General features: G+C 36.3%; 1 protein-coding gene across 2 annotated transcripts; it reads left to right on the top strand.

Moving 5' to 3' along the window:
• The first annotated feature begins 1,440 nt into the window (after positions 1 to 1,440).
• Positions 1,441 to 9,619, top strand: LOC113361740. Of its 2 annotated transcripts, none has more exons than XM_026604875.1 (7): positions 1,441 to 1,503; positions 7,191 to 7,286; positions 7,404 to 7,589; positions 7,701 to 7,865; positions 7,984 to 8,040; positions 8,160 to 8,306; positions 9,164 to 9,619. In XM_026604875.1, exons 1-7 carry the CDS (start codon positions 1,456 to 1,458, stop codon positions 9,536 to 9,538), a joined length of 1,074 nt encoding a protein of 357 aa, XP_026460660.1. In that variant the 5' UTR covers positions 1,441 to 1,455; the 3' UTR covers positions 9,539 to 9,619. The 2 variants fall into 2 exon arrangements, with proteins under 2 accessions (XP_026460660.1, XP_026460659.1); XM_026604874.1 differs by lacking the exon at positions 1,441 to 1,503 and adding an exon at positions 6,917 to 7,087.
• Positions 9,620 to 15,322: the final 5,703 nt, after the last annotated feature.

Below are 15,322 nucleotides of genomic sequence, written 5' to 3'. Positions count from 1 at the left end.
TGCTGGGAAGTTCTTCGAATTCGACTACAATATACCGTGTTGTGTCTGACACAACGGCTATCGACACGTAAGCAAGAGCGTTGCATGCCTATTTTCTAGCCTTGGCTTTTGCTCGATTTCGAACAACTCAAATTCCTTTGCTAATTCATGTATGTATTCCAAGTAAGATGCTAACCTTTCATTTATGTCTTTATATGTGCCACTGTAATGGTTTGCTACCAGTCTTGAATCCGTTGTCAGCTTAACCTTCCGCGCCCCCAAGTGAATAGCAGTTTTTAAGCCTGAAATTACAGCCTCATATTCAGCTTGGTTGTTTGAGGCTGTAAATCCCAATCGGACAGCCTTCTCAATCCGTAATCTTTCGGGTGAAATCAGCACACACCCAATACCTGCCCCGTCGGTATTTGCTGATCCGTCTGTGTAGATATTCCACATTCCACTATCACCTTTGGGTGTCATCATCGAGTCCTTATTACCCATTTGCACCCCAGTTGCTTTTGAAGACTTCTTGCAAACGTTTACGCGTTCCCACGGTAGCGGTATAGGAAGTATACTTACCGTATCATGCAAGATTTCTTCCTCGAGTATGGATTCTGAAACTGGAATGTCATCTACTGGGAAGTCCGCCATCAGCGATGCTATTGCATGCTATTTCTCGGCTGTTCTTGGCTCATAATCAATGGTGTAAGCACCGAGATAAGTAGCCCATGTGGCCAGCCTGCTGGAGTCATCAGTTCTCCCTAATAATTTCTTTAATGGGTACTCAGTATAAACCACAAGTCGCAATCCTTCGAAGTATGGCTTTAAACGCCTTGTTGCATGCATAAGAGCTAATGCCATTTTCTCTATTTTTAAGTACCTAGTCTCAGCATCTGTTAGTGATTTTCTAACGAAATAGACTGGCCTTTCCTCCGTCTCTCGAACAAGCAATACTGCACTAACAGCATAATTACTTGCAGCCAAATAGATGTAGACCGTCTGGCCAGTCTTTGGACTTGTGAGGACTGGCGGTGAGATTAAATACTGTTTTATTTCGTTAAATGCATGCTCGCACTCCTCATTCCAACCAAATTTTTCGGCCTTCTTTAAGGCTAAGAAAAAGGACTTACATTTGTCTGAAAACCGAGAAATGAATCTATTCAACGCTGCTAATCTCCCTGTAAGCCTTTGTATTTCCTTTTTGTTTCTTGGCGATGGCATCTCCAAAATTGCTCTAATTTGTTATGGATTGGCTTTAATTCCTCTTTGTGTCATCATATACCCAAGGAACTTCCCATATGTGAGTCCAAAAGAGCACTTCGATGGGTTTAACTTCATCCCATATTGCCGGAGCCGATCAAAGGTTCTTTTCAAGTCCATAAGGTGAGATTCCTTATTTTTGGAATTGACCACCATATCGTCGATGTAAACTTCCATGGTTTTCCCGATCATATCCTTGGACATTTCATCCACGAGATGCTGATAAGTTGCTCCCGCGTTCTTCAAACCAAATGGCATAACGAGGTAACAATATATCCTTTTGTCTATTATGAACGCCGTATGTTCTTGATCTTCCTCATACAATGGAATTTGATTATAACCATAATATCCGTCCATGAATGCCAATCTTTCAAATCCCGAGGTAGCGTCTACTAACTCAACGATCCTGGGTATGGGGTAAGGATCGCTTGGGCATGCTTTATTCAAATTTGTAAAATCAATACATACCCGAATTTTCCCATTTTTCTTCGGAACTGCTACAATATTTTCTAACCATTATGGATACTTGACGGGTCTTATTATTCTTGCTTCTAACATCCTGTCAATCTCCTCAGCAACCTTTGACTTCCGTTCCGGAGCCATTTTTCGTGGCTTCTGCCTCACTGGTTTAAATCCTTCACTGATATTCAACCGATGGCATGCGATGTCGGGGTCAATACCTGGCATGTCCCTGAGACTCCAAGCGAATACATCTTTATTATTTTTCAGTAGGGTGATCAAGCTTTCACTTTCGCCTAACGGCAATTCTGCTCCGATAAACGTTGTCTGCTCCTTCTGATCCCGAATTTGCACTTCCACCAACTCTTCAATAGTTGGTGGTCCTTCCTTTCATTTTCCTTGATAAGAGGTCGGGAAGCACTATGATTGCTAAAATTTCTTTTCCACCTGGAGTATTTCTGAACCCTTTAGTTCTGACTTTCGATACTCCTCCATTGCGCTTTCGTGACATTTATGAGATGCCACCTGGTCGCTTCTAACCTTCATCACCCCTGCTGGAGTAATGAACTTCAAGCATTGGTGGACAGTGGAAGTTACCGCCTCCATTGCATGGATCCAATCACGCCCTAAGATAGCGTTGTAGGGTGCACGGCAATCTAGCAACGAGAAATATTGCATAACCGTCCTTCCTACCACCATCGTAGGCAGATTAATCCTTCCTATTGTTGTCATCGTTTCTCCAATGAATCCAATGATAGGGTTATCATCTGCTTCAACTTGCCTCTCGCTCAAATTCATTGAAGAGTATGCTCCCGAGAATATGACGCTAATTGAACTTCCAGTATCAACCAGAACTCGACGTACCTTATACATCCCAATGAGAGCTAAAATCACGATTGCATCATTATGTGGTTGATATACTCCAGCAAGATCATCGTTCGAAAAAGAAATCTCAGTCTTCCCCTCTTCCAAGGTCTCCGTACCAATCAGACTGGCATAATCGACCTTGTTCGATACTCGCCAATCGTTAATATGACGTAACTTCAGCCGTGTAGCATTCTCCTGAGCCTTTCTCGAAGTTGTGTTAATGGATTACTCTAATCTCTCGTAAATCTAGAGTGTTGGCCAGTGTGTTGACTTGTGCCGGACTATTCTTCACGTATTGCTGCAGCTTTCCTTCTTCAATCATTTTCTGGACTTCCACTGCGAGAGCACGACAAGTATCAGTATTGTGCCCATGATCTTTGTGATGAGCACAATATTTATTCTTATCTCTCTTATCCCTTGTTTCCGCTGGTAGGGGCTCCATAATGGGAAACGAGTCTTTAATCTTCTTAAAAAGTTCCCCAAGTCCAATATTCAGCTTGGGAAACTTTACTCTTTGCTTTTCTTGCGGCTTACGTGAATCTTCATCGTTTCTCACCTTCCTTGCTGGACCTTCATGGATCTTGTTTTTGGTATTACCTTCAAATTGTTGTTTCGGTTTCGCCGGTCCCTCAACCATTGTCCTTCTTACTTTTCGCGACAACTTTGCTTTCTTTTCTTTCTCTTCCTTAGCATATCTATCAGACATGTCATACAACTCTCTGAGGCTTCCAACTGGTTGGACTGTTAATGAACTGTAAATTCCGAATTCATCATACTCTATTTCATTTTTGTATGCTTCTATCACGAAACTCTCATCAACTTTTCCAACTTCGCTTACTTCCTGACGGAACCTTATATTAAAATCACCTAGACTTTCGCCAGGTTTCCCATGCAAGAGGAATAAATGACTGCTTCCCTTCTTGATCCCGAGATTAATCTTGTAATGCTCGAAAAAGGCATCCGACAACATTCCAAAATCCTTGATTGAATTAGACTCTAAATGTGAGAACCAACTTAGAGCCTTACCCGTCAAAGTCATTGGAAAATTTCTGCAAAGTAGTTCGTCACTGTATCCCCACAAACTCATCGAGGCTTGAAAACGCTGGACGTGCTCCACCGGATTCCCATTCTTGCCGTCAAAAAATTCTTTGAACTGAGGCTGGCTGAAGTTTGAGGGTGGGCGGAATCGCCTTATCTTCCCAACAAATGGAGAATCCATTGACTTTTTCATGGATAAGATTTGCTTCTCTTCATCTCTAGATTTCTTTTGCGTTAACAACTCATCAATCATGGCGCTAAGCTTCTTTCTGCTAAGCACTTCGTCCTTCTCCGAGTCATCCTTTGTTTCCTTGAGAATTCGTTCATTCCTAACAAGGTATGTTCTTCTTTTGGAATGATCTCTTTCACGCCTTGATCTCTTTGAGTACCCATCATTGGTTCGATCAATTCTCAGTCCCTGCCTACTACGACTGGTCCCTGCCTGACTACCTATTTCAACTCCATAATAATAATCATCATTTGGAGTATAATGTTCATAAAGGTTATTTCCTCGTCGACTACGAATTTGTAAACGGTCCCTTTCATCCTCGACTCTTCTTCCATCATACCTACTTCGCCAACGATCATCAATAACTTCGTTTCTTCTTCGTGGACTATCTGGACCTCGGTGACGATTTATCCTTCCACTTCCAGAACGTGAGTTTGCTGGTGCTTCAAGCTCCCTTCTTTTCTCCAAAGCAACTTTGAGTCGTTTGTTCTCTCTTTCCAGTTCCTGCAGCCGCTCACGAACTTTTAAATCGATAGGAGTCACCAGCGGGTTATTTCCCGTAGGTGGAACGTTGGTCTGTACGGCTGGTGTGGTGTTATCCTGACTAACAGGTGGATTGTTAGCTCGAGCACGCACACCTCTGCTAGCAATATCCCCTTCTCGAAGGACCTGGTTGCTCGGATGTTGGACTGAAGATTCTCCTTGACGACGGTCTCTTCCGCTGGTGGTAGGAGGTGGAGATATTTTTACCAACACGTAGTTCACCCTAGGAACAAACCCCTCTGAACATGAACGAGAAGCTGATGTTGTTGATGACACCGACGCCGATCTCCCATCCCTCTCGTCGAAGCTTTGGACAACAGCGCTTCTCAAAGTTCGAGTATTTGCTTGTTGATTCGATTGATTCCCAGCAGGTAGATCTACATCCATCTCATGTCGATCTGCTCCAGATGCCTCCATTCGTTTCTCTTTTCTTTCAAACTTTTCTTTTACAACTTTGGCAGAACCTTTTGCGACGTTTTTGTACCTTCCCGCAACCTTCTGAAAAAGTTCTGGATCTTTCAGCAACTTTTTTGAAAGTGTTCAGTAATCCCTGAAACTTTTCGATACGTCGTTGGAAAAACAACAACTTTTTGGTACGTCGCTGGAAAAACAGCAACTTTCTGGTACGTTGTTGGAACCTCCTATAACTTTCTGAAAGTGTTCATAAGCTCCTGCAACTTTCTGTTACGTCGCTGGGACTTCCTGCAACTTCTATAAAGGTTGTGAAACCTTCTATAACTCCTTGTTCACAATGATTTTGAAACCCTAGTTTCGAAAAATCACTTGAGAACGACTTCTATCAATTGGGGAGCACGATCTTTTCTTCGTAGTCCCCTTAGTCGGCGCCAAAAGATGTTGGTGCAAAAATATTCACTCCAACAATCTCCGAGATGCGGGAAGGTTGATCCAATCGCTGCCGTTGACGAAGAATCTCCAAAGAATTGATCAGAGTGGTGGGGGTACCTGCAAAAACACTCTGATGATAAAGTCAGCGGATGTTCTATGGAAGTATATTGTGGTGAAAAGAATCGTTTTTTTCCCTTCGGGTTGAGATTTAACCTCTATATATAGGCAGAAAGAGATGTAACTTTAGGGTTTCAATAGTTATCCAAATAACCTCCCTCATCTGTAGTCATCCCAAATAACAACCAGATTCATGATAAACCCTAATATTTATCATAATCCACATTTATCCTAAATAATTATTATCTTGAATAATAATTATTACTACTTAAGATAATTATCCTCCTTCAATCAGGATTTATCTTAAATAATATTTAATAATTATTCCATAAAAATCTTAACCTCTCTATTAAGATCTTTTTACCCATGGACATTTGGACTTCCATATTAAGCCAGGTGGATTTCTACCATAAACCAATTTGGGCTTCCATATTAAGCCAAGTGGGTTTCTACCATAAACCCTCCGGTCTCCATAATAAACCAATCCAGGCTTCTACAGTAAGCCTTGTGGGTTTCCAAAACAAACCCATTGGTTTCCCTAAGAAACCAACCGGCTTCCACAATAAACCGGATTTAAGCTTCCATTATAAGCTTCATGAGATACGTACGAGTGCTATTTTGGATAGGGTACAAAAAACCACCAATAACTCCACTGATGTTAGTTGTATAGGGAGGCGAATTCAAGCTTCCAAATTCGCATAAAAGTTGGATATATCTAGAATCAAAGAATTTATATATTTATATATTTATATAAGAAGGCGTTTAGAACTGAACTAATTCGTATCGTATTTTAACTTCTTCTTTCTTCTATTGAAATGTTTACGATGAATGTGTGTCGGAAGTTAAATCAAGATATGGTGATTTGGTTTTGTATTAACGACCGTAGTTGACCCGGTATGAAGAAGACAACATGGGTCAACAATTGTAGTTGACGCAGTCAAGATAGATCAACAAAAACAGTTGACACAACGCTGTCATATATTTCGAAAGTGAAGTAAATTTGAGAAACAAGTTGTTTTGGTACGCAGTCAAGATAGATCAACAAAAACAGTTGACACAGCGCTGTCATATATTTCGAAAGTGAAGTAAATTTGAGAAACAAGTTGTTTTGGTTCTAGAAGAGTTCTAGAAGAGTTTTATTGGAGTTTGGTTTATGTTAGGAAAGTGTATTTGTTTAGAGTTTGATCTTTCTTATAAAAGTTTACTTTGAGTGATCGTCAAGTTTATGAAACTATAAGTAGGTTGTTGAACCAAAGAATTGTATACCTAATTGATTATCAATGTAGTCGTTTATTGTTTCTGTGTTTGTGCTCTCCTCTCTTGCTCGATTCTATAATGTCTTCTTTTTTTTCATCAGCAAAACACTAGCTAGCAACTCATGTTTTAGTTTTTTTTTTCTTCTTTTCATTTATCATTTATTACAAGGAGAATCTATATTAGATCTGATTTTATTTTGAAAACGTAGTCATGTATTTATGATTGAAAATCTAGAGTATCTACTAATATTTATTTCACCAACTAGAAAAATAGTTTAAATAGGCTTTTGTAATTGTTGCTCAACACCATTAGCTGGGCAGATAGTTACACAAACTCACAATGGGAACTTATACTTTTGTCTCGGTCTTTTCAGTCATGGTTTTTATTTTGAGTTTAGAAGTTGATGGAAAACAAAGCATATCGAAAGAAGAAGACTTAGAATTAGAAAGACAACTGAATTTACTTAACAAACCTCCTATCAAGACAATTTATGTAGGATTTAAACTAAAATCATGATATGTCAATTTGTTATTTTCTTATATTGATATTTATATCTACTAACACTGCATCTAATAATTGTTTATTGTTGCAATAGTCGTCATGGGGTGATATCTACGATTGTGTCGACTTTTACAAACAACCTGCATTTGATCATCCTTTGCTCAAATACCATAAAAGCCATAAACTTCAGGTTCCTTTGTTGCCTTAACATTTTTATTTATTTTTTCTAGTTTGTGATTTCACTTGTCTCAAATATATTGACTATTTTTTTTTCCCATAAGTTTACTTTAGAATCTTTTTCCTTCAGATGCCATCAAATTCGGAGTTGAAAGGTGATAGGAACACATCCATTTTTCGAGCTAACGTACAGAAATGTCCGCAAGGAACTGTGCCCATACGAAGGACACGAAAAGAAGATTTAATCAGAGCCAAATATTTGTCATTATCAACTGATCCCATATCTAAACCGATGGATGCCTCTGCACAAGAAAAGGTAATCATATATTTTGTATCACTATTTTCTCATAATTCGAAGGTCTATAAATTTGATTTCAAGTCAATTTCTAAGTTTTCCATTTTCTAATGTTCATAATTTATTCCCCAGTTTGCAGGAATTTTATATAAAAATGAAGGCGAAACATTATTTGGAGCTAGTGCAAAGATGAGCATTTGGAAACCAAATGTGGGCGTGGACCAATATAGCTTAGCTGAAATTTCTCTAAGATCGGGTTGGGATAGTCAATACAATAGAATACATGTTGGATGGACGGTACGTGTATCAATCATCTTTAAAAATCTTAAAAACAAGAGAAAATTAATACTCTCGTGATATATTTTATACTTGGTTTTGGCATTAATTAACTTCAAATTTATGTTAAATTTATTAGGTGAATTCCTTATTGTACGGCAATGATACTGCGGTGCGAAATTTTTTATACTGGACTGTAAGTTTGATACCATGCAAATTCTTATAATAATTAGCAATAGGTAATGTCCTATTTTTAATTTTTCTATAATTTGAATTTAATATATATAAACACTTCAAATAATTTTATTTGAACAGTCTGACAATGGAAACCAAACGGGCTGCTTTAATACTCTTTGTCCTGGTTTTGTTCAAGTTAGTCCAGAGATTACTCCTGACCATCCTTTCAACATCACATCTGTTTATGGTGGCATGGTCTATGAATTGAAATACCATGTATATCTGGTAAGCAAGCCTAATATATCCCTAAATTGTATAACTCAAACACGAGTGTGATATTGCAAAAAAATTATTTTTTACGTTAGAATCTTTGTATCAAAATACTATATAAAGGAAAGAATAAACTCCACGATTAAATAGAATTTCGTCCCCCAGACTACATAGAAATAACCTCTGCCAACAGTGACGGAAGTAGTGGGTGGTTTGGGGGGTGCTCCAGCCACCCCAGAAATTCTAAATACAACCCAAAAAACATATTTCCATAGCTGATTTTTGTGGGAAAATAATCTAGCTCCCCTAACATTTGATTTTTAGCCCTATGGATTATTTTAGCACACCTAGATCTCCATTCCTACCTCATCGATGATCCCATGAATATTCTTAGATATATTTACGGAAAATGGATCATTTGTCCAAATATTTTTAAAACATGGTTCAAATGGACGAGTAAAAATTAGTATGGGTAAACACAAAAAAAAAAAATAGCAAGGATGAAACTGGATTCATCCCGACTTAAACTTAAAAAATAGTAAGGATGAAACTGGATGCATCCTGATATAAATTAAAAATAAGAAAAAATATTTGAAAATGGATAGGATGAAACTGTTTACATCCTGGCTATTATTACGTTTTTGTCCATTTAAACAGTATCAAAATCTAAATGTCCTTTTCATCCAGGAATTATTGATTTTGGTCTTTTTAACTAATTTTGTGATATATTTAATAGTGTGTTCCCAGCCTTTATTCTATGAAATGAAAAATTATATGTATTTAATTAGATGTTTTTATATCTACGAATGGTGAAAAAGTACTTCGCATGCAATGATATTAACTTAATTTTGTGTTTCACATCACAATCGTAGAGTCCATCGGATAAGAAATGGTGGTTTGTAATTGGAAACGCAACAATTGGATATTGGCCGGCAGAAATTTTACCTCGGTTTGGTGATATTGGTGTCGAACGTATATACTGGGGAGGACATTCCTTTGACAATGGAATGACATTTGTTCCTGAAATGGGAAGTGGTCATTTACCTGACGAAATTTTTACTCATGCTGCCTCATTTACACAAATCCAATACGATAATGCGTCTGGTACCCTTTTAGATGTTAGCGATAAACACCTGACAGACATTATCAGTTGTAAGAAAAATTATGGAATGGATTCTTATGGTTATCTAGAGGAACAAGATCGACGGCATACCATACAATATGGAGGACCTGGCGGAGTGTGTTAGTTACTTGTGTGTTGTGCTTGTAAGGTGCTTGTTCTAACTTTCTATCATGCGAATAAACTGAATCTCTTGGCTCTTGCCATACATCCTGCAACAGTTAGTTGAAATTTTGCTTTTATGCTTCTTTTTTTATGCCTAGGGTACATGGTGCACCATTTTATTTTATTTGGTCATGGTTCTTTCTTTTAGTGATTGTCACTGTCATCATTCTCTTATTTTACTTTTGATTTAAATGAATTGAAGTGTTTCCTAAAAAATAATAATAATAATAATAATAATAATCTAGCTAGCCTTGTATGCCTTCCCATTTTAAAGAACGTTGAAGGGGATTGTTAAACCATACAACTTTCATTAATTGAATCCTCCGGAATCATTCCTAATGGCACCTCATACCAGCAAATACCGGCACTGGTACATGCACCATATGCACAATTATGCGGACTAGAGTGGGATGGGATTGAAAAAGAAATCCAGAACAAAAGATCCAATACTCGTGCGCTATGTGGCTCACGATACTTTGCCCGTCTTCAGCTTTTCGCATATGTAGCACAGATACTATATACCAGCTAGCTAGGTGGTGATTAGTCTTTTCACGGACGATTAAGAAACCAAATATGAGCAATTCCATTAGTGCATATAACTCGCCCCATACCCATAGCATTTGTTCCGCCAAAAGTAATCTTCATACGTTCTTTTCAAATAATCAGTAAATGATAAACAGTTAAAAAATCCAAATGCCCTTCATTGTATCCTGCCTCAAGCCAAAAAAGAATGAATGCATGAATCACCGCAAATATCAGCACAGCAGTTGGATGAGCTGATCTAAATATTTTGACGTTATGCCGGGCTATATTGGGTTAAATCTAAGCATTGAGTGGGCTTGGGTAGCCTAATCATATGATTTGAAATGTGCACCATTAGGGTGAGCATGGGCCGGTATGGACCGGTTTTCGCCTCATCCGCATTCAATCCATTGCGCTACTGATTTCAAGTTTGGCATCCGCCTCCAATCCAGATCCAATGAATTTACATCCAATGGATGCACGAATGGACGGATTGGATGCAGATAATCCAATGGATTTGTTTTAGCAAAAATTTATAGTAAAGAAAATAAAGCTAACACAAATGACTCCTTATAAAACCTACATATCCTATATATGTATACAAATATAAAAATGCCATGTACAACATCCCAAGAAGATTGGAAAAGGATTTCCCCATCCTCTCTCTCTTTCTCCTCCTTTTCTCAAAAGAAAAAAAAAAACCTTTGAGTTGCCTTGCTCAGATTTGGTCCTTTTGAACCAGATCTGAGCAAGAATTATTTTTTCTTTTCAAGTTTTTGGTAGTAGATAATAAATAAGATGTTTTTACATCGTTTATGGTGTCTTTTGACATATTTCTTCGTCGTTTTGGGGTGATTTTTCTTCGTCGTTGTGGGGCGAGTTCTTCAAGTTTTAATGGCTGGTTCGTGGCTTGCTTTTCTCTATTCAAAAACATCAACGATTCATCACTACATCACTTTTAATCAACATCCATGTTTGTGTGGATCGAAAAATTCGTGGGCAAATTACTCCTTTGTTTTAGGAGGATCTCTTATCGAAGAAGACTACAATCTGATTAAATGGTCGGAAGTCCTTTCCGAATCTACCGTCATCTCTCCCTTATACATAAAAAGAAATTGGATATCTTTGCGGTTTATTGATCTTTCTCTTCGCGATCTACTTGTAATTGTTGTCCTTATTTGTATTAGGGTCTTGATTATCTGTTTTGATTTGAATGAATTGAAATATGTTGATTGTCAAAAAAAAAAAAAAAAAACTCCAAGCAAACATCTTAAAAATTCTTACATGATCCATAGTATTTTTTAGAACTATATAAATGCTCTTAATTTAACGGATATGGATGTCCAACAGATTTTAATGGTTGCATCCGGGCCCGATCCGTTATCCGTTGGATTTCAAAAACTCCATCCGCATCCAACCCATTAATGAACAGTCCGGCATCCATCCACGAAAAAACGGTTGGTCCCGATTAAATCCACGAATTACGGGCCAAATGCTCACCCCTAACCATTAACAATTTCAAGATTTTCTCATCAATATGACATTTAGTCATTGCAACATAGTGTAAAAGGAAATTTTGTAATAGCATATCTGCATTAGATTTGGTATTTAATAAGAAAATCAAACCATGTATTAATGACTTCATACGATAATAACTTAATAATTAGTGAGTAAGCTTTTGTTTAAGTATGAATACTGTTCAATACTAGTAAGTAAGCTAATAGTAAAGTAACAAATGAGACTTTGCACTTTGGCGCTGGTTTTGGTAGTCATCACTTTTGTTTTCAGTTTGACAAACTATGAAGTTGATGGAAGACAAAATATGTCGAAATTAAGAAGACGACTAATTTAAACTAATTTATGATATGCTAATTTGTTTTTTTTGTTACTTCCTCTGTCCTAAAATTTCTGTCCTCTATTCTATTTTTGTCTGTCCTAAAATACTGGCCAGTTTTTGTTTATACTAATATTTTTTTAGTCAAATTTTCAAATATATCCTTCAATTTTTATAATTAAAAGATTATTTTTATATATAACCAATCAAAATCTTAAATGATATCTTCCTTAATAAGATACAATCTACTAAATTAATCCATAAATATTTTTATTTTTATCTTCTAGTTAAATGTCTTAAATTATATCCTCCTCGATAGGAAACAAAATTGCTAAATCAATCCATAAATATTTTTATTTTTATCTTCTATTTAAACATTTCTATAAATAATAAAATTACCAAATATTTTACTTTCTTACATGCTTCATATACTCTTTTTAATTTCAGTAATAATATAACATTTAGTAGGAGTAGTTTGGTACACTCCTCCGATTTCCTTAATATCTTGACTTAGTTAAAGGGAACTAATAACTTAGGACGGAGGGAGTATATTGCTAGATATTCTACAAATAGTAAATTTGGCCGTTGTTTATTATTTGCAAGCAACCAATATTTGATGATCCTTTACTCTAAAATCAAAAAAGAACCCAGGTTCGCCTAATATAAACACACATGGTTTAACATTATATTTTCCGAAAAAGTACAAAATTACAAGTAGATTTGTTTATAAATCTATTGTAAGTAATTTAAGGCTTCTTTTTCAGGTGAAACCCAATTGGTATCTCAAAGGAAGCAAGGGTGAAACATCAAGTTTTCGAACACGGGGTGCAATAGTAACTGTACTCATCAGAGCCGGGCCTCAGGAGGTGCAGGCCGTGCAACCGTACATGGCCCATCCCTTCCGAGGGCCTTTTTTCCAGCCCAACAATGTGTACTTTCAATGGTCGTTCCAAAGAAAGAAAAAAACAGTTCAGTCGACAGACGAGAATGAATGAGAGACTCGAAAACATGTATTTGGGTGGTGATTAACTAATCAATCATCCACGAAGTTATAAACATATTGTTGTTATTGTTCAGACACATATTAACTTAAACGTATCCCGTGGACATATGACTATTCTTATTCTTGTTGATAAAAAAAGAGTTCTTATTCAGTAATTCCTTTTACAGTACATAAATAAAATAAAATATACATTAATGCTCCTGTTTAGTATAAGCTTTGGTTAACTGGGCCAGTGTCTATGAATTCGCCAATATTTTGTTACTATTGTTACAAACATTCAATATTATAAAACGCTTTACGAAAATTTTTTCACACATGCCCTTCTAGATACAAGATCGGTTCTGGTACTCATACGGAGGATACGAGAAGAAGATTTAGTCAGAGCTAAATATTTTCCATCATCACTTTAACCCACATATTGGACACCACACACCAATACTTAAGCATATTCTCTATCAGTATTCAATTACATTTTTGTGGTGGATTACAATTGATATCAGTTGCATATGTATCCAACCGTTCTTCCAATATACATCAAGAACTTCATAGTTGGCGGGAATTATACAAAGGTAATCATTCTATGCGGCTATTAATTGCGAATGTAAGCATATGGAAGGCAAGTGTGAACCTAAGCCAATTTAGGTTGGCGAAAATCTCCCTAAATTTGTGTTGGGATGATCAATCAGCTAGAATACATTTTGAATACATGTTGGATGGACCACACATAAATCCATACATATATAAATCAAAATATGTCAGTTTTAACTAGAAGCAATTTAATGGTAGTGAGAATATTACCACTTGCATGATATGGTTACACCCTATTCCGGTAGATATGATTCCATGATTTCAAGGTTTATGTATGTTTATCATTTGAATCCCTTGTTGTATGGAAATGGCACCATGGGTCGAAGTTTTATATACTGGACTTTAAGTTTTATATATCATATAATTGCATAGAATGGTTGTCTAATTTATTTTGACCTTAAAAAAAAAGTTAGCAGGATCTATTGAGAAAAGCATGAGAAAAAAGAATGAGGAGACTATACCAAAACATCAGAGGGACATAAGGAAGGAAACAAATAAAATAAAGGAAGGAAAAAAACATGTTACAAATTAAAATAATCTCAAACAATGAACTGACATATATGATCTGTCACTACTCGAGGCCGAACGATTAAAATTAGGTGGCTCAAATATAATTATTTTCTATTTATAGATACATATAATATATAATTTATGGGATAACTGAATATGTGAAGAACAATCGGTGATAACAGATTATACGTATTTTTTTTTTTTATATGTTACTTGTTTATGCTTAGGCATCAAAAACAATTATATAAGAAAGCTACAACAACAGATTTTTCATCTATTAACTTTACTCTAATGAATCTTCTTTTTCAAATGGTTCTACGTAAGATTTCGTAAAATATATAATAAAATACATAAAATGGTATGAAAAACCAAGGTGGTCATTATTTGGGATGTACTTGGGCAATAAACCCAATTTACGAGAAAAATACATGTAAAAAAAGAAATTGACACTTCAATAGACGATGAACCATACAACATGTACAAATGTTTACTAATATTTGAAGTTGATATCAATATTTAATTGCACCAAACACAGAGAACTATATAGATTTGAACTATACAGATAATAACCTGAATCGTAATTGGATATGGTTACACGACTATAAGGTGTTGACTTGCAGTAAAACCCCTCATATTTATTAATAATCATGTATTTTAGTTTTATAACTAATAAATCCAAAACAGAAAATAAGTCGTAATCAAGGAAATTACTTTCATATACTATAATAATAATTTGTGGAATTCAGTGGATACACTACACCATTTTTAGGAATTTGCAACGGACACAGGTTGTTGCTGACTGGGTTCGCACCGGCAGCTTCCTGTTGCAAAACACCGTGTCACAATATTTCGCATAGGCATTGGCTCCGTTGCGACTCTTGGTCAGCAACGGGGATTCACAAAGGCTAAATTGTTTAGTCGCAACGGAAGTCTGTCGTTGCTAAACTTTTGCTAATTCCAGGAATACTGATATCCGGAACTATATGTTATTGGTTCTAGTTCTAATTTACCAATTGATGAAAGACGTTGCTAATTTTTTGCAACAGGAAAAGAAAAGGTCAACTCTTCATTGACCTGGTCAAAATCCATTTCCCCCACATTTCCCCCTGCAATTACCCAGTTCCCCATATTCAACAATCGCACAGATATACAAACTACAATGTCATTCAATATATTATAGAGAATCACAATAAAGATACAAAATTGTATTATATTATGAAAAACCGTGGTGATTCAATTGAAAACAAAAAATATGAGTTTTTGATACAAATGTATACAAGTATCACAAC

Source organism: Papaver somniferum, chromosome 3, assembly GCF_003573695.1.
Source record: "Papaver somniferum cultivar HN1 chromosome 3, ASM357369v1, whole genome shotgun sequence".
Taxonomy (NCBI): Eukaryota; Viridiplantae; Streptophyta; class Magnoliopsida; order Ranunculales; family Papaveraceae; genus Papaver; species Papaver somniferum.
The sequence above is the reverse complement of the archived record's forward strand: the minus strand, read 5'-3'. Positions and strand labels throughout refer to the sequence as shown.